The sequence below is a fragment of the Ailuropoda melanoleuca genome, chromosome 2, assembly GCF_002007445.2.
Source record: "Ailuropoda melanoleuca isolate Jingjing chromosome 2, ASM200744v2, whole genome shotgun sequence".
Classification (NCBI taxonomy): Eukaryota; Metazoa; Chordata; class Mammalia; order Carnivora; family Ursidae; genus Ailuropoda; species Ailuropoda melanoleuca.
In genome coordinates this window covers 76,638,048-76,656,858 of record NC_048219.1, presented here as the reverse complement: position 1 = coordinate 76,656,858, position 18,811 = coordinate 76,638,048, and the positions used below count along the sequence as shown (strand labels likewise).

At 50.2% G+C, this 18,811-nt stretch overlaps 1 protein-coding gene across 1 annotated transcript; it reads left to right on the top strand.

Annotated features, from left to right (window-relative positions):
• Positions 1–11,317: 11,317 nt before the first annotated feature.
• On the top strand, positions 11,318–16,582 carry AMIGO1 (adhesion molecule with Ig like domain 1). The gene is made up of 2 exons (XM_019799657.2): positions 11,318–11,842; positions 12,321–16,582. The coding sequence occupies exon 2, from the start codon at positions 12,386–12,388 to the stop codon at positions 13,865–13,867; it is 1,482 nt and encodes a 493-aa protein (XP_019655216.1). The 5' UTR covers positions 11,318–11,842; positions 12,321–12,385; the 3' UTR covers positions 13,868–16,582.
• Positions 16,583–18,811: the final 2,229 nt, after the last annotated feature.

Sequence of the window (18,811 nt, the reverse complement as noted above, 5' to 3'; positions counted from 1 at the left end):
AAGGAAAACTCAGCCTGGAAATGTGGACACAAGAGACGTAGGGAACTTTCCTAATATCACAGTCCAAGTTACAGAATCAGAGTCACACAGTCCTGTTTCTAGAGTTAGCCAAAGCCCTGAGGGTTGCCTCACCTTCGTTTCAAAGAGAGGGAATCAAGGACCAGAGTAATTAAGGAGCACGTCCAAGGTCATAGAGGTAGGCAAGGGTAGGACTAGAACCCAGAACTCTCAAGTCCCAGATCAGCGCTCTTTGCACTTTTCTCCTCTGCTTGCCGGTCTGATGGGAGCCTCTCAGTTCTAATGGTTGGAGCAGCAGATGTAATTAGGATACTAAGTGCTGGAGAGTGTGCTCCCCGAGGACCTATCTCTCCATGACCTTGGCCAACCCCCAAGCCTCCCTGAAAGCCTTTCCTGCTTCTACCAGAAGCCAACTCCCATCACCCACCAGGGTCTGACACAAACAGTCTGTCTGGGGTGAGTCTCTCAATTCCAAGGTGAAGCTGGAGTGGGAACATCTCCACTTAGAGCTCCAGAGTATCTGGGAAGGGAAAGTCTCCAGACTGGAAAGGCATGGAAATTTCCCTGAACCCAGAAGCATGCTTGGAATAGTATCAACCGCTGCATCACCACTCCAGCCCGGCCTTGTTAGTGAGGCAAGCCACAATCAGGAGATAATTAGCTCGCTGTTATTTATTCCCCACACTAATCAGCAGCCCACTGCTTGCACAGTGGAGAGGGCTCCCGCCCCCAGAGCGGTGGGGGTTCTCAGGGACCTTTAGTTACCAGCCAGGAAACAAGTAGCAGACAAAGGGCTGCGGAGATGGGGAGAGGGAGAGAGGGAGGAGGAGCCCCGACCACAGGACCTGGGCGCTGCAGGCTTCCGCAGGGAGCACGGCTCCCTGCAGAGACGCAGCCCTGGGATCACCAGGGGCCCCAGGCCGTGCAACACCCTTCTTCGTTTTGTTCCTGGGGTTGGGCTCTGGTCGATAAAGGGCGGCTGGCCTTCAGCTCCCTGTTCTGCCTCACTGCAGTCAAATTGCCTTTTTCCAAGGCGACTTTCAAAAAAAAGATGACATTTATCAAAGCCTGCTGAGTGGTGACCTTGGTGGGAGGGAGAGAGGGCGGGTGTACTGTCTGCGGAAGCAGGCAAAGAAAATAAGAAAAACCTGGAGGGAAGGAAATGCTTTCAAACCTCAAAGTTTGTGGAACAATCACGAGAGAGATGGCTGTAGGCTTGAGGACAGCCACTCCGCGCTCACCGGCACCCCTTCCTGCCCCCTTCCTCATCCTCACCAGCACATGCTCACCTGCAGTCCCTGTTTTTCCAGCCCAAATAGGAGACCAAAGGTGCACCATTCAAATAACAATCGCTGGGAAGGGCTCAGACCTGTGACTTGGTAACTTCGCGGGGTACTGAACCTTCCATCAGTAGCAGTTCCAAAATGTCTCTATGGGACAGGCTGGGAGGCTGCCATTTGGTCAGAAGGCGGGGAGTAAGGAGAGGTGAAAGGCTTGTCCTGAAGCTATGTTTGCATAGCAGCACTTTGGTGTTGTTTCCATATATTGTACATCTGTTCGGAATGGTGTAGATAAAGCCCTTCCACACCTCTTCTTGTCCCCATTGCTGCGCAGAGGACTTAGGGGACATCTGGTCAACCTCTGCCCCTACACAGGAATCCCCACAAGTTCGCTTTACTCTCTCCTCTGGCCTCCTAAGCCCTTTTTATACATGGACTCATATATTACCTATCACCATGTATTGTGACCACCTGTGTCTCAGTTTCTTTCACCAAACCATGACATTTGAGGACAGAGACAGTTTCTTATGTGTCTACCTTTGTATTGCATTTTTCTACTTCTTTTTTTTTTTTTTAAAGATTTTATTTATTTATTTGACAGAGACAGCTAGCTAGAGAGGGAACACAAGCAGGGGGAGTGGGATAGGAAGAAACAGGCTCCCAGCAGAGAAGCCTGATGTGGGGCTCGATCCCAGAACGCTGGGATTACGCCCTGAGCTGAAGGCAGACGTTTAATGACTGCACCACCCAGGCGCCCCATGCATTTTTCTACTTCTAAACACTCACAGGAGTTCTTGCTATATGTGAATGAGGTGCATGTGATAGACTGGATGGACAAACACATGAAAGGACATCCGTGCAAGTAGTCGTCCAGCTCCTGCTTGAATGCTTCCTACAATGGGGAGATCATTACCTCAAGATGAGAAACGATCCATGACTGGACATTTGAAATGTCAGAAGATGTTTCTGTCCGTGGGATGGAAATCTGCTTTTCTGACACTTCTACCCAGTAGCACGGTTCTTCCCTTTAGAGGCCCAAAAGAACAGAGGTCCTCCACCTAGGATTCCATGGATGAGCTTTATGAGATCCCTGCCCCCAAGAAATGTGTGTAAAATTGTGTGTGTGCCCATGTGCTTAGGGGGAGGGGATCCATTGGTTTCACAAAGGAGTCTGTGTCACCAAATTTTACAGCCACTCTGCATTTGTTTACTCCCTCTTCCTCATGAAAATGTACACTAGACAAACCAAGGAGCCTCAAAATACTTGCTTTTGTAGATTTTTCCCTCTTTACTTTTCCGAAGAAAGCAGATCTCCAAGTTGTGTCATGAGCAAAATTACCTCTGTTATTCTAACCACAGATGATTGGATGGGGATCAATTCACATACTCAAGTTGACCACATATGGATGGAGCACACAGGAGGCCAAAGGGAAGGGCTTGATAGGAATTCTGCTCAAAAGAGTTCTCCATATTGGATGGCAGCAATTTGACTCATTCAAAGCCTTTTACGGGGGATGTACACATCCTAGTGGTACCCACAGAAGGTGGGTACATCTGGGGTTATGAACCTCTTTCTGCCATTTCAAACCACTGTTTCAGTTATCCGAGTCCTGGAAGCGTTGGGTCCACAGTGACGACAGCAACTCCCTAGCTACAGTAAAGCTCTCTGTGGGGTCGTGCAAGTAAACTGTCTTCTGAAAACTCTGAGGTATGACTCTTCTTTGTGGTTCCAGAGATTCTGATACACCACCCTTCAACTTTCTGAAGTGGTTATTATGATTTCCTCCCCAAGTGGAAGGTCTCATTGCTAAGTCATCCCGCATATACGAGCTACCGAAGGATACGCATGCATTCTCATTTGATCCTCATGAACTCCTTTAATAGTGGTTCTCAAATTTCAGGGTACCAAAAATCACCAGGCTTCATCTTACATACAGATTCCCAAGCCCCCATCCCCAGAGGTTCTGAGCAAGTCTGAGGTAGGCCTTGAAATCCTCTCTTTCATCAAGTTCCTTGGAGATTCTGAGGCAAGCAGTATGAGGCCCACCCAAGGAGAACGCTGCCCTAAAGGGTAGTGTTTCCCAACTGCCCGGATGATCAAAGTGCTTCCCAGACTCCTCCCATGAGATTTCCAATTCTGTGGATCAGAGGCCTGGAATCTGTACTTTTTTTTTTTTTTTGAAGATTTTATTTATTTATTCAACAGAGATAGAGACAGCCAGCGAGAGAGGGAACACAGTCAGGGGGAGTGGGAGAGGAAGAATCAGGCTCCTAGCAGAGGAGACTGATGTGGGGCTCGATCCCACGATGCCGGGACCACGCCCTGAGCTGAAGGCAGACGCCCAACCGCTGTGCCACCCAGGCGCCCCTGGAATCCGTACTTTTAATAGAGCAGGTATTACAACTTCCATTCTATATATGAGAAAACTGAGGCCCAGAGTAACTTATCCACAGCCATTCAGCTAGATGATGACAGGGATGAGACTAGAACCCAGCTCTCTTGACACTCAGTCCAGTGCTCTTTCTACTGGGCCACAAAGGCCACACCCCCTACCTAGAGTCCTGAATGGAACAGGCAATTGATAGATGTTTGCTAAACTGAGTGGAATCCACATACATACTTTCTAGGTCCTAATGGGAAGAAATTATTTCTAAAGCCTCTTTCCATCCCACTCCACCCAGCCTCCCCAAGGCACACAACACAGGGGTCTGCCCTTGGGGTTCCACAGGTGTTTGCGAGAGAATGCATGATGATATGATTACTGGGCTGTGTACCATGCCATCGGCTACTTCTGGCTGGGCTCCAGACTGTAAATGAACTGTCCAGAACTGAACTTGACCCTCCAGCTATGGTGTGACCCCAACCGAGTGCCGCAGGAGCCCCTTTGCCCGTGGTTTTAAAGGAACTGCTGCCTGTTCTGGGAAGCTGGGCCTTGCCCTTCCTGCTGGTCTGGTGCGTGCCCTGGCAGAACGAATAGGAGCTGACTGTTCTACTGCTAACCCTGGGCCCCCCAACTCAACTCTCTCAGTTTCTACCATAGCTTCCTAATCCTAGCTTCCCACTCGTTAACACATTCTGCTCTGCCCAAAGTGTGGGCTTGGAACCCCTGGCGAGCCTAGGCCGCAGATTCAGATTTCCCCCAGTTCTATCTGCTTTGCACTCTCCCTGGAAGTGTTATGATGCATCAAACAGAATCCTGAACAAGGATGAAGGATGCAGCCCTCTCCTACCCCCTCCCATTTATAGAGCACCTGCTGCATGTTAGAGACTCGGTTAGGTACATGAACTGCGTGAATCCCCACAACAACCCCATTAGGTAGGTTTTCTTATTGTGCCCATTTTACAGGTTAAGAAATAGCTCAAGTCACACAGTGAGTGGCAGAACTAGAACACGACCCCAGGAAACCTGGCTCCAGAGGCTGTGCTCTTAACCACAAAGCCACACGCCCTCTCCAGGTTAACTCAGCCCTGCTGTGAACCAGCTTGTGGACTTGACTGCTCCGTATCTTCTAGGCCTGGCAGTCTAAAGTTCTGTCATTATGGGTAAGGGGCCGGACAGGCTCACATTATGACTATTAGCCAAAAACAGTTGACGTGGTTGAAGAGTAGAAACTTCGAGCATAAACGAACAGCTAAGGACTCAAAAAGCATGATTAGAGAAAAAAGGTTAACTCAAAAGAGTTAGTCAAATGGCCTTAGATAAGGGAGAAAAGTCCTTAACAGTAAACTTAACATTTAGTTTAACTATAATCCTTCCCCAAATGACAAAAGCACTGACTTCCTAAACTAGAATATTAACTTCCCAAATGTAATACAAACTAATCAAGGATTCATACGATACAAATTTGCTGATAAGTCTCACATTAGTTAGAATTTAATTTTAGATGTAAAGCCTTTAGAAATCGAAAGAGAGGGTTGCAGCTATAGGAAAACAAAATATTTCCAGACTGACGACAAAACTTGCTTTTTTTCTTAAGATTTTACTTATTTATTTGAGAACACGAGAGAGAGAGAGAGAGAGAGAGAGAGAGAGAGAGAGCATGCTTGAGGATAAGTAGGCAGAGGGAGAGGGAGAAGCAGGCTCCCCACTGAGCAGGGAGCCAGATTCGGGGCATGATCACCGGACCCCAAGATCATGATGTGAGCGGAAGGCAGCCACTTAACCGACTGAGCCACCCAGGTGCCCCCGATGATAAAACTTGTTAATGAAAAAAATCCTGAACCCCCTTTGGAGGCCCTCCTGGTCATCCAGGTTCACAAGGCAGGAGCTCCGGAAGAGCTTTGTTTATAACAATGCCTTGGAACGAAGTCTTCCATCCCTGGAACGTTGGGTCAGCTGCTGGGTAAAGGTGGTGGTGGAACCCCACCCCTAAAGGCTGTGATAACATTTTGTACCATGAATTTATTTGTCAGCAATATTTCAAAGATGCGTTTATCTGATGACTCAGTGCTGGGCTATTTTGAGACATCCGTATGTGAGTGTCAAAAGTCAAGAAAGTGTTTGTGATTTAGCCATCAGGAATGATCACTCGCCTGCCGAAGGAGAAGAACCCTGACCGAGAGCGTGAGCTGTAAATTAACAAGGTGACCTCAGATGTATTTAACAAGCCTGAAAAGCCCAGGACACTAAAAGGTGTCTATGGCACCCCTCCAGCTGCTCCAATCATTCCTCTTCTGCCCAGAGTTAACCTCTGTATCCTCGGGATTTCTCCAGATGAAGTGGAGCTTCCGGACACGTGGGCAGGGTTGAGGTGGCAAAGGGTCAGGAGTAGGAAAAAAAAAAGGGAATCAGATGTCAGTTGTCCAAAAAGAAGAAATGCTTGCCTCCTGGGCAGTAAATAATGGGTGGGCATGCTAAAGGGCAAGTTAAAAGGTTAAAGGGATCAGTGAAGTGAATGATAGCTTCTGGAGGTGGGGTGGGGGGAGGGCGACAGGAATCCTCCAAACTGAGCACCTTCAGGGACAAACCAAAAAAGTAACAGGGGTGAACTGCTAGATATAGATATAAAAAGGGCTCAACGCAATGCTAAGGGCTTCCATTTTGGCCCTTTAAGCAATACTTCACAAAGGACTAATCTTTATTGCTACCCCTCCCAGAAATAGCTTCATTAGAGAGCCCCCTCTCATTGGAGATACTCCAAGAACCACAAAAATGGGGCTGATATTAGTAACATCACTATGGTTCTCCACAAAATATAAGAATGTTTAAAAATTTTTTAAAGGTTTTTTATTTATTCATTTGAGAGAGAGAGAGAGCGAACGAGAGCATGGGCAGGAGGGAGGGGCAGAGGGAGAGGGACAAGCAGATTCCCCGCTGAGCAAGGTGCCTGATGCAGGGCAGGATCCGAGGACCCTGGGATCGTGACCTGAGCCAAGGGCTGACGCTTAACCTACTGAGCCACCCAGATGCCCCAAGAATGTTAAAATTTTTTTTAAATTTTTGCTTAAAATTTGTAAATATTTTTAAATTGTGAAAGATAAACCAGTGAACGAGATCTTGTAAATCTGAACATATGCTCCAAACACGCAATACCCTAGAATGTGGGAACAAGGCAGATAATTGGGCAATTTATTTATTCATTTATTTATTTATCTATTTATCTATTTATTTATTTTAAAGATTTTATTTATTTGACAGAGAGAGAGACAGCCAGCGAGAGAGGGAACACAAGCAGGGGGAGTGGGAGAGGAAGAAGCAGGCTCCCAGCAGAGCAGGGAGCCTGATGCAGGGCTCGATCGCAGGACCCTGGGATCAGGCCCTGAGCCAAAGGCAGACGCTTAATGACTGAGCCACCCAGGCCCCATGGGCAAGGTAATTTATATACATGTTGACAACAAGACCAAGGGATCTCCTGACTGTTATGGAGAAAACTAGGATTTTTTTAAAAAGGTAATACTTAAACTGACAAAGCACTTTCACAAACATTAGCTCATTTGGTCCCCAAAATAACCCTATGAAGTAAGCTCGAGTGCTGTTATTTTTCCCATTTTACAGATAACGGAATGAGATTTAGTAGAACAAAGTGAAATATCCAAGGTCACACAGCCTGTATACAGCTATGATTTGTCCAAGCCCAAATCCTAGGCTCATCCTTACTTCTACATCAGGCACTGAGACTAACACATGATAAATGTATTAATTTAATGCAATCGTTAATTCATGTTAATTCAACAAACATATTTTGAGTGTCTACTGCTAGCCAGACCCAGGGCAAATCCCTGCTCTCAAGGAGCTTACAATCTAATGGGGAAGCAGACATGTAAACAGACAAAACAGTCGGTGAGAAGTGCTATAAGGACACATACACAATGTGAAATGGATCACAGAAAGGAACACCTAAGTTCGCCCACCTAAATTGTCCTAAAGAAGGGTGGCCGGCCTCATGGAGTCTTTTCTGGTTTTTTTAAGATTTTATTTATTTATTTGACAGAGAGAGAGAGAGCACAAGCAGGGGGAGCGGCAGGCAGAGGGAAAAGCAAGCTCCCTACTGAGCAAGGAGTCCAGTGCAGGGTTCATTCCCAGGACCCTGGGATCATGACCTGAGCCAAAGGCAGACGCTTAATCAACCGAGCCGCCCAGGTGCCCGCCCATGGAGTCTTTAAAACAGAGTCAAGATAGCTTCTTAATAGGGCGCCTTCCTCCAGTATTCTCCACTTCGGATTCTGATGGCCAGTACTAGCTATTGAGAAAAGAATAAATGTCTTCTAGTATAGAAAAAGATAATTCATCGAGTCTCATAACCGGTAGACCTATCCAACCTCTTTTGCTCAAATGCTGAGCTGCCCAAACAACCTTCCAAATTATATTTAGGGACACTGGGTTGATCCATTCCAGCAAGAGGAAATAAATACCACTATAAATAACCTGTTTATCCTACCAAGGTCTTCTTTTTGTTTGAATTAATAGATAGTTATTCTGGTCTAGAAAGCAGCTGTGGAAGAGTTAGCATCAGTCAATTCTCAGGGCCAGAGCCATCCAATGGAACTTTCCATGATTCTGTTCAACAGGGTAGCTAGCCACATGTGGCTATCGAACATTTGAAATGCGTCTAGGGAAACTGAAGAGGCGATTTACAATGTTATTTAATTTTAATTAATTTAAATGACCCCATGGAGCTAGTGCCTACCGATTCAGACAGCACAGCTCTGGATCCTTGCTACTCAAGGTGTGGTCTGTGAGCTAGCCGGGTCTGTATCACCTTATTAGTTTGTTAGAAATACAGACTCTCGGGGCGCCTGGGTGGCACAGCGGTTAAGCGTCTGCCTTCGGCTCAGGGCGTGATCCCGGCGTTACGGGATCGAGCCCCACATCAGGCTCTTCTGATATGAGCCTGCTTCTTTCTCTCCCACTCCCCCTGCTTGTGTTCCCTCTCTCACTGGCTGTATCTATCTCTGTCGCATAAATTAAATAAAAAATCTTTAAAAAAAAAAAAAAAAAAAGAAAAAAGAAATACAGACTCTCAGGTCCCACCCTAGGCCTCTTGATTCAGAAACTGTATATTAACAAGATCCCCAGATGATCTGTATGCACAATAAAATTTGAAAATGGCATGGTTACTTCTGGATGAGCTGGAAAAAAAAAAAAAGGATTGACTGAGCACCCTATCTGCAGTAACCTCTCCGAATTGCAGACACCCACACTTGAGACTGGTGTCCTGCATAAGGGGCTTGCTTGCTTGCTTGCTTTTTTCTTTCCTTCTCTTTTAAAGATTTTATTTACTTATTTCTAACAGAGAGAGAGCACAAGAGGTGGGGAGGGGCAGAAGGAGAGGGAGAGAAGCAGGCTCCCCTGCTGAGCAGGGAGCCCCACATGGCTCGATCCCAGGACCTGGGATCATGACCTGAGCCAAAGGCGGCTGTTTAAATGACTGAGCCACCCAGGCACCAGAAAGGGCCTTCTTTCTTTGTATCTGTCTCTCCTTTATCCCTTAAACAGAAAGGGGAAAAGGGAGAGAAACATGGAATATGGGATCTAAGGAAAGTTAGTACAGGATAGGGGCTAGGGGGATGGGATGGGAAGAGCATGTGTTTCTCAGGGATACATATACAAAATAAATGATGGCATTCCCTGATAATTACTGAGTAAAGATAATGGGTATATGGGAGTTCATTGAACTATTCTCTCTATCTCTGCGTATGTTTGAAATTTTTCAAGATTAAAAAAACAGATGTGATTTCAAAGACGACGTGTGTGATAACCTCCAAGATGGCCCCCAATGATCCTCTCCTTCTAGTATTCATGCCTTTGTGTAGTCTTCTTTCAGAGTGAATCAGGGCTGGTCCCTGTGACCAAGGTGGAGCTAGCAGGCATGACCTTGGACAGCTAGGTCATTGTGACTCCTGTCTTGCTCTCTATTGGATCTCTTGCCCTAAAGGAAGTCGCTACCGTGCTGGGAGGACACTCAAGCAGGCTTGTGGAGAGGCCTTTACTGAGAGGAGCCAAGGCATCCTGCCAACAGCCAGCTGCAAGAGCGAGCCAGGGAAGCAAGCCTCCATGGAGTTGATTTTCTAGCCCAGTCAAGCCTTGCAATGACCGCAGCTCCATCTGCCATATGACTGCAGTTGCCTGAGAGACCTCCAAGCCAGAACCGCTGCCACACCTGAATCTCTGACCCACAGAAACCGTGAGCGACACTAAATGTATATGGTTGTATTAAGCCACTGAGTTTTGGGGTAATTTGCTATGTAGCAATAGAGCACTGATGCAACGTCATCTCAGTATTTCCTACTCCCTGACTACTCTCTTCGCCTGGTCATCGATGCCTCAGATGAACAGGAAAAGACCTTCTGCATTATGCGTAAGGGTAGCATGCTAATACCCCTTGAAGAGATAATACATTCACTTAAATTCAATGTAAAACATATATGACAGATATAAATTCTTTCTTTTTAAAACCTAGCAGGCTAATGTATTAAGACATTAATTTCAGTCTTGCTCCTGCTGTTGTAAGAGACTGGAAAGAATAAAAAGGTAATTTCTCCCTCAGGGTCTACCATCCCAAGAATAGCTACAGTCTTGAGTTATAAGGTCTCAGCTTTTCCTACATCTCCCTCACTCCATGCCCAACCCTCCCCACCACACACTGGTTAACAGCTTCTTGGTGTGAAGGGGCACCTGGGTGGCTCAGTTGGTTAAGCATCTGCCTTCAGCTGGGGTCATGATCTCAGGGTCCTAGAATCAACCTTGGGCTCTGTGCTCACTGGGGTGTCTGCTTCTCCTTCTCCCTCTGCCCTTCCACCCCACTCATGCACTCTCCCCTCCCAAAAAAATAAAAAATCTTTAAAAAACCCCAGCTTCTTGGTGTTAAATAAGACCACCATCCCAGCCTCCCACTCACACCCCCCCATCCCAGCTTTATCTTGAGGATTAGGTAATAGAGTAAGTGTGTGGGAATTGCTCCATAAGGGGAGGGGAAAGAGCTGGTACTTGTTCAGGAAGAGGGCAAGTGGCCAAGCCAAAGGGATGAATGACTTTCCCCAAGCTGGGAAAGGTTTTGGAGTTTTCCAAGTGGAAGGCTGCCCCTGGCTCCTACCAAGTGTATGTGTGTGTGTGTCCGGGAGGGGGGGGGTGTTGCAGTGGGGATCGCTTCATGGGAAGTCTGGGCAAGTGGGATCCTGGGGCCTGGCCATGCACCACAGACCACACCCCCTTACCTCCCCTCCTGCCCATCTGGCTTGCAGGCTGTGGGAATGTACCCTTCCTGGTACCCCAGGGGTGGTGGAATCATAACATGGAGACTGAAACAAACACAAAAACAAGGCTCTTCCCCAAATCTTTCCCCAAATTTTTAAGACTTCACAGCCTTAGAGCGAGAAGTGGGGGAACCTCAGAACGTGACTAATGAATTTCCCGCCAACACTGACAGGCGGGAGCTGAGCCAGATTTCTTTTAATTTGTAGGCTTAGAAGACATGTGACACTCCTTGCCCCGGAGTCAGTTGCGGCGCATTCATTCCAGCTAGACCTAGTTTCCCTGGGCGCGGTTTCGGTACAAGGGTGGGGAATAGGGAAAAGAATTCCAGAAGGCAGAGGAAGCAATAGGGGAGCTAGGGGCCAGAATCGCCTCCTGGCGGCTTCGGTCCCGAGGTCCCGGCCCCGACTCCCTCCGGGGGAGGACCAGCTGGCGCGCAGCCGCCCGTCCGGCTCCGACACAAACACACGCACGTGCGCCCCGCCCCCGCCGCGCGCACGCGCCCCGAGCCTCCGGCGGCGGCGACGGGCGCGCGCGGTTGCTCGCTGCCCCCACGCCGCTCCCTCCGCTCGGATCGCGGCGCCTCCCGCTCCCAGCACCGCTCCACGCCGGACCCGCGGAAGCGGAGGCGGCGGCCGTAGTCGGTGGGCTCCTGCGGGTGCAGCGGTCGAGGCGGCGGCGCGGCGGGGAGCGGAGCGGAACCCGGCAAGTCCCCGGGAGGCGATGTGGCCGGGCGCTGGCCCCTGCGTAAGGCGGGCGACGCGACAGGCCGGCCGGTGAGGCGCCGCTTGGGGGAGGCCGCGACGGAGCTCCCGGACCCGCCATGGGCTGAGACACGTCCTTGCCGAGCAGGTGCAGTGACCAGCGGGCCCGGGGGTGCCCGCCCCGACAGGCCCCGGGAACCCTCAACCCTGTCAGTAGGCGCCCTACCCAGCCGGTGCCCTCGTGACCTTCCCCAGAGGCCCTGCTGACCCCGCTGTCAAACCCGGCCCGTGCAGCCCTTGTGAAACCCACAGCCCCTAACATCCCGGGCATACCCCCATCCTACACTCCTGTGACCCCAGCCCGGTAGGCCCCTGTGCTCACCTCCTCTGCCCAGTGTTTTGAGCCCACTGCCCGCACAGCTCTTGGGAACTACCCAGCATCCCTTCGTTTTTCTTCTAGCCCAACACAGAGGTGGGGGACGGGAGTGGGGGCGGTGTGACAGGAGTGGGGGCAGTGTGACAGGGAGGAGGAAGGGTCAGTCCTTCCTTTCGGAGGCCCTGGTGACCCCAAACCCCTCCTCCCTCTCTTAAGCCTGTAGTAAGTGACCCCTTCCTTATCCCACCAGAACATGCCCGGGTGACTCTCTCCCAGATCTTCCCAGTGGCCTTCCTCGCCCTTCCCAGTGACACTATGCAACCCCGGCGCGACCCTCGAGGCCTCTGGCTCCTGCTGCTGTCCTTGTTCCTGCTCCTCTTCGAGGTGGCCAGGGCTGGCCGTCCTGTGGTTAGCTGCCCTGCTGCCTGCCTGTGCGCCAGCAACATCCTCAGTTGCTCCAAGCAGCAGCTGCCCAACGTGCCCCACTCCTTGCCCAGCTACACCGCGCTGTTAGACCTCAGCCACAACAACCTGAGCCGCCTGCGGGCCGAGTGGACCCCCACGCGCCTGGTCCACCTGCAGTCCCTGCTGCTGAGCCACAACCACCTGAACTTCATCTCCTCCGAGGCCTTTTCCCCAGTGCCCAACCTGCGCTACCTGGACCTCTCCTCCAACCAGCTGCGCACACTGGACGAGTTCCTGTTCAGTGAGCTGCAGGCCCTGGAGGTGCTGCTGCTGTACAATAACCACATCATGGCGGTGGACCGCTGCGCCTTCGACGACATGGCCCAGCTGCAGAAACTGTACTTGAGCCAGAACCAGATTTCCCGCTTCCCCCTGGAGCTGGTCAAGGAAGGAGCCAAGCTGCCCAAACTCACGCTCCTGGATCTCTCGTCCAACAAGCTCAAGAACTTACCGCTGCCCGACCTGCAGAAGCTGCCCGCGTGGGTCAAGAACGGCCTGTACCTGCACAACAACCCGCTGCACTGCGACTGCGAGCTCTACCAGCTCTTCTCCCACTGGCAGTCCCGGCAGCTGAGCTCCGTGGTGGACTTCCAGGAGGACCTGTACTGCATGAGCGCCAAGAAGCTCTACAGCGTCTTCAACCTGGCCTTCCTCAACTGCAGCGAGTACAAGGAGCGTGCCTGGGAAGCCCACCTGGGGGACACCTTGACCATCAAGTGTGACACCAAGCAGCAGGGGATGACCAAGGTGTGGGTGACGCCGAGCAACGAACGGGTGCTAGATGAGGTGGCCAACAGCACGGTGACGGTGTCCAAGGATGGCAGTCTTCATTTCCAGCAGGTGCGGGTCGAGGACGGGGGTGTATACACCTGCTACGCCATGGGGGAGGCTTTCAACGAGACACTGTCCGTGGAGTTGAAAGTGTATAACTTCACCTTGCATGGCCACCATGACACCCTCAACACGGCCTATACCACCCTGGTGGGCTGCATCCTCAGTGTGGTCCTGGTCCTCATATACTTGTACCTTACCCCCTGCCGATGCTGGTGCCGGGGTGTCGAGAAACCGTCCAGCCATCAAGGAGACAGCCTCAGCTCTTCCATGCTTAGCACCACACCCAACCACGACCCTATGGCTGGTGGGGACAAGGATGATGGTTTTGACCGGCGGGTGGCCTTCCTGGAACCCGCTGGTCCCGGGCAGGGTCAAAACGGCAAGCTCAAACCAGGCAACACCCTGCCCGTGCCCGAGGCAACCGGCAAGGGCCCGCGGAGGATGTCGGATCCGGAATCAGTCAGCTCTGTCTTCTCTGATACACCCATTGTGGTGTGAGCAGGATGGGTTGGTGGGGAGATTCTGCCCCAGGAGAGGTAATGCACCCCTGAAGGATATATGAGGGGATGGAAGAGCGGGCTGGCTGCCCAAGGGAGTGGGTTCCCCCTGACCTCAAGGGAACTGGTCACGGGTACAATAGCTGGCAAGACCTCCACCGGGGTGTGGCTGCCACGATTTTCAAATAGGGATATATTAATGCTCAGGCAAGTGCTTCACCCCGACCCAAAGCCCAGGGGATTCTCCGCGTGCTGGGGGAAGAGGAGCATGTCTGAATTGGGTGGGAATGAGGAAGGGGTGGGGGAAGAGCAGATCCCTAAACTTTTTTGAGGTCATCCTTAGCTCCTTAAGAGAAAATCATTTGGGGGGAAAAAAAAAAGATTTTTTTTTTTTCTATCTCTGCCCACCCACACCTGTGACGTTGTGTGCGTTGGGGGGCGGATCTTGCACAGGAGCCACACTGGGGAAGAGCTGTAGGATATTCTCTGGCCAGGAAGTCACACTCACAGCTGGGGAAGTTGGAAACCCTTGGAAAAATGAGTCAGGAAAAGGCCGAGACCTCAGTCAGTAACACTCCCCGAAGCTGTTGTGATTTCCCACTAACGCCTCTCTTTCCCGATGAGTCCCGGATGGACGGATCTTTGCGGGAGCCTGGCCCGTTGCCTGTCAGATACGGCAACAGTGTGAGATGTGTCTGTGCCAGGCCCTGGAACCAGTGGCACAGAGGGATACAGCCTGCACTGAGGGGGTCTGTGTCACGGCATAGGTGCCGACACAAAACTTGTAGATGGGGGATAAACTCCAGATTTGCTCATTCTCTGGTTGGTGCAACCCTTGGTTAGCATTGCTTCCCAGCACCTGTGTGTCAGACCAGGGTGGGGGCTGCCGAAGGCGGAGCTTTTACGCATGCGCGCCACAGACCTGGGCTGTGGGGCCACTTCAACACTAGGAGGAGGAGGAGAGCAAAACAGCCTCTATTATGTAGCATCCGGCTGGACCTACCTGATTTCCTGATGCCATCTCTTCTCTCAGGCTTCTTAGCAAGCTCAGGTGGGATTGAGTTTTCCCTAATATGCTGCTCTGCAAATGGAGGAATCCTGGAGAGTCTGGCCCCGGCTGCATTAGCCGGGGCTTGGGGACGGAGAGGACCAGTTATGTATCTTCTCTGTGTTGACAAAGCAGCCTTGGTCCTCTCTTCGATCTCACCCTGCTGCAAAGCCAAAGCATGGGATTTCATCATCGAAGGGGTTGGGATTGGGTGGTCTCCGCTCCAGATTGGCAAACTGGAGCGCAGCTTAGAGCTCTGCCCCTCTCCACAAGGTTCCGGGCAGTCTCGTTAACAGAGACACTGGCACTAAACTTTCAGAAGGAAAGTTCTGCCGCCGCCATCCCTCTCAGCCAGAGGTCTGTGCAGTTGTGGTGGTCAGGCCAGAGGAACTTACGAGCAGGCCCAACATTCCATTCCATCCAGGGTTGCAGAAGATTTGGGGTATGGAGATGACTGTGCCCTTTGACTATACTGCAGGCCCAGGGAGATGGGTGGTCTGAGCTTCGGCAAGGGGAAGAGCAGGGCAAAGGTAAAAATGTTCTCCGACGTTGGTCTTTTTCAGTGTCTCCCCTCCTCCCAACTGAGCTCCCTGTCCATTGGAAGTTCTCCAGATCTTCTAGTTTTATGACCTGCTCTTTATGTTGCAAGGGGTATGTCCTCCACCTGCGGGTGAGGGCTGCTTGCTAGGAGGACCCGACTCCCGCTGCCTATTAAGATTGGGAAAGGGGACTGGAACTCAACATCTTCCCTTGTCTGTTCCTGGGATGTCAAGACTGCTGTCCATCCTTTCTTAGTAACCTAGTTTGTCAAGAGAGGTGCAGCATTTCCCTCAAGTACTTGCATGCTCCTAGGTATGCATGCTTCCAAGTGCGCATGCACAGTAGCGCCTTGACTTCCCTCAGGACAGTGATTCTTTAGTCCCCACTAATGTTCCCAGTCACAGTGGGTTCCACCTACGTGCCCAACTTCATGCATACAGCTGTCTTGCCCCATAGGAGAGACAGTGACCACGCCAGGCTCCCCAGATACGAACTCTTGTACTTCTAATTTCTGGACTCCCTGAAGCTTTCCCCGCATCTCCGTGGCACTGAGTAACTTCTCTGCAAAGGCTGGAGTTAGGAGAACCACAGGTTGGAGACCTGGGGAAAAGGGATGATGAGGAGCTGGCTGGTTCTTCAGACCCCTCAGAGACCTTGGATTAAAGACAATAAATATGAGAAATAAATGTAGAACTAGGTCAATGATGGACCCAGAAGGAAACAGGCAGAGGAACAAGCAGCTATAAGTTGTTCTTGCTGTGTTAACTGCCCTGGAAAGATAGGGGCATGAAGGAAAAGTTGTCTTGTTATATTCCAGAGACTCCTGAGGATTTTGTTACTGGAGCTGTAGTAACCAGGCCACCCTTCTCAGACTTATTAGGGAACCGGGGAAAATCTCATCTCCATGCTACAGTTTCCCACTGGGCACCACCTAGGGCTCTGAAAATCTTTAAAATAAATGTCAAATGAAGTTGGCCTTCTGGAACATTCTGAGCTCCTGAGGACTAGGAGGGCCATTTTCTTCTGAAGTCCTACCCAGTTTAGGGAATAAGAAAAGACCCTGAGGCCGTACGTCTCCCTCCTATATCCACTAGGTAGGCCCCTCGTTTGAAAGACTGGTAGATGCGTCTGGCTGCCCCATCAGGAGATTGTACTGAGTAGCCTCTTCCCATGGTTTCAGTGGATAGAACCCAAAGGTAGCTTTCTACTTGGGGGATTAGGTACTCAGCATTTGTAAGCTCACTAGAACCTCGTGTAGGAAACTGCCAGGTCTGATCATAAGAAAACACTGAGAAATCACTCCCTCCCTTCCCCCCACCCTGAACCCATAAACCAGACCTATCTCCCAGGAAGCAGGTGTCCCTGGAGACAGAATATGACAGGGCTCTACAATCTGTCTACGTGATTATTTGTGATCTTTTTTCTTTGCCTGTATTTATGGGGCTCCTAGGAAGGGGCCAGGAGAGGGTACAGCCCAGCTGGGGACAGTAAAGGTGATTCCCATGCTCTGTGTGTTTTTAACCTCTGTACTTCCTTGTAGCCCTGCTGGCGAAGCAAGCAGGCCTCCCCGTGTCCAGGACCCCATCCCTCCCACTTATGTTCACCCAGGCTGGCAAACCTTGGAGCCTCTGGGCTCTGAAAACTAGGCTATGATCATTAAACCTGGCTTGAGTCTCTGTCCTGGCGGTCTGTGACTGGTTTATTTCTCTTTTCAGCCTGTGGAGGGGGCTCGCTGTACCTCAGAAGTGTGTGGCCTACGGAGAGGATATTTAAATGCTGTTATAAAGGCAAGGGTAGACTCCCCATCCAGGCATGAAAATAGACCAGGGTCAACGAACTTTTTTTTTGTAAAGCGGCGGATAGTAAATACGTTAGGCTTTGCAGGCCGGACACTCTGTTACAGCTACTCAGTCGTGCCACGGTAGCAGGACAGCCGCCACAGACAGGACATAAACGATGAGTGTGGCTCTGTTCCAGTAAAACTTTATTTACAGACATTGAAATTTGAATTTCATATCATTTTCACATGGCTTTTGAGTTTTTTCAACCATTTAAAAAAATAAAAAACTCTTATTAGTTCACAGACCATACAAACCCCGGCAGCAGGCTGGTTTTGGCCAGCAGACCAGTTTCCCTGACCTGATAGATTCTCAAAAGAAATGTCACTGACACTGTAGCAGGAGAGAGTTTAGAATTTCCTTAACTCGGGGGCTAAGGCCTGCGGATAATGAAGTCTTCCTGGATCTGGGGAGGAGGGCTGCCTCCCCACAGAGTTCTCTTACAAGTCCGGGTGAAGCCTACTAACTGTGCTATGGAAAGATGCTTGCACTGGATTAAAAGAATTGGTGGAAAGCAGCCCAGTTTCGGTATTTTGATTATTACCTGTATTTTTTTCATACTGTGAATGAGAACTATCTTAGTTTGGCTCAAAGCATATTCATTGAATGGGCAGGTTAATATTCATTGACAGTTTAATGTGTCCTAGGCATTGCATAGAACAGAGAAATGCGACCCCCACATTCTTCGTACAGACACAGGCTACCAGAAATTCTACTAAACACTGAACATGCAAATTCTTTGGCTACTCTCTTGGTACTTCTGGAAGGGGATTGTCATGGTAGAGCCCAAGAGGGGAGAGGAAATGGTGTAAGGACAATAGAAATTAAGAACCAGAATTTGAATCATTACCTAATTTCCTATATTGATAACATCTTGACTAAAGGGCAGCCCTCCTCTGTCTGGAAAGTTGTCTTGTTCTCTTCATGAGGAATCACCAAAGTGGTGAGGTGATGGAGACAACTCACCCCAGCCGCATCAGACAAATCAACCTTGGCAGGCAGCGAAACGCTAGATGTCCATGCCAGAGTGCCCCCGTTGCCTACATTTACATAGCATTTTTTTAAAGCTGTTTTTGCTGCAGCTGAGGTTGGCCAAGAAGAGGACGCTGGGAAAGAGAACGGGTCTGGGAAGACTGCCGGGTGTTCTCCCATGATGGCCTGTGCCAAGCCCTGTCTCTGAGCCTGAGAAGTTGTGGTGTCCTTTCTTCCATCATGCCAAAGAAGTCTATGGCTGCATCTCAGCGCACGCATGTGCACACACACACAAGCACACGCCCGCCCCAAACCACAAGAAAGTCCCTAAGGTTCTGGTCAAGATGTGCCATTTTGTCTGCCATGTCTTGCAGCACTCTCCTTAGCTCCTCCTAGGTGGCATTTCAGGGGAGTGAGGGAGGCTAATAGGACAGTTGCCTTGTAGAACAGAAGTTGAGAGTTCAGTCGCACTGGCCAGCCTCGTCTCCCTTCCTCTTGACCCCTCACCTCCTTTCCTTCTGCAGTTGTAGTTCTTGTACCGCTTACC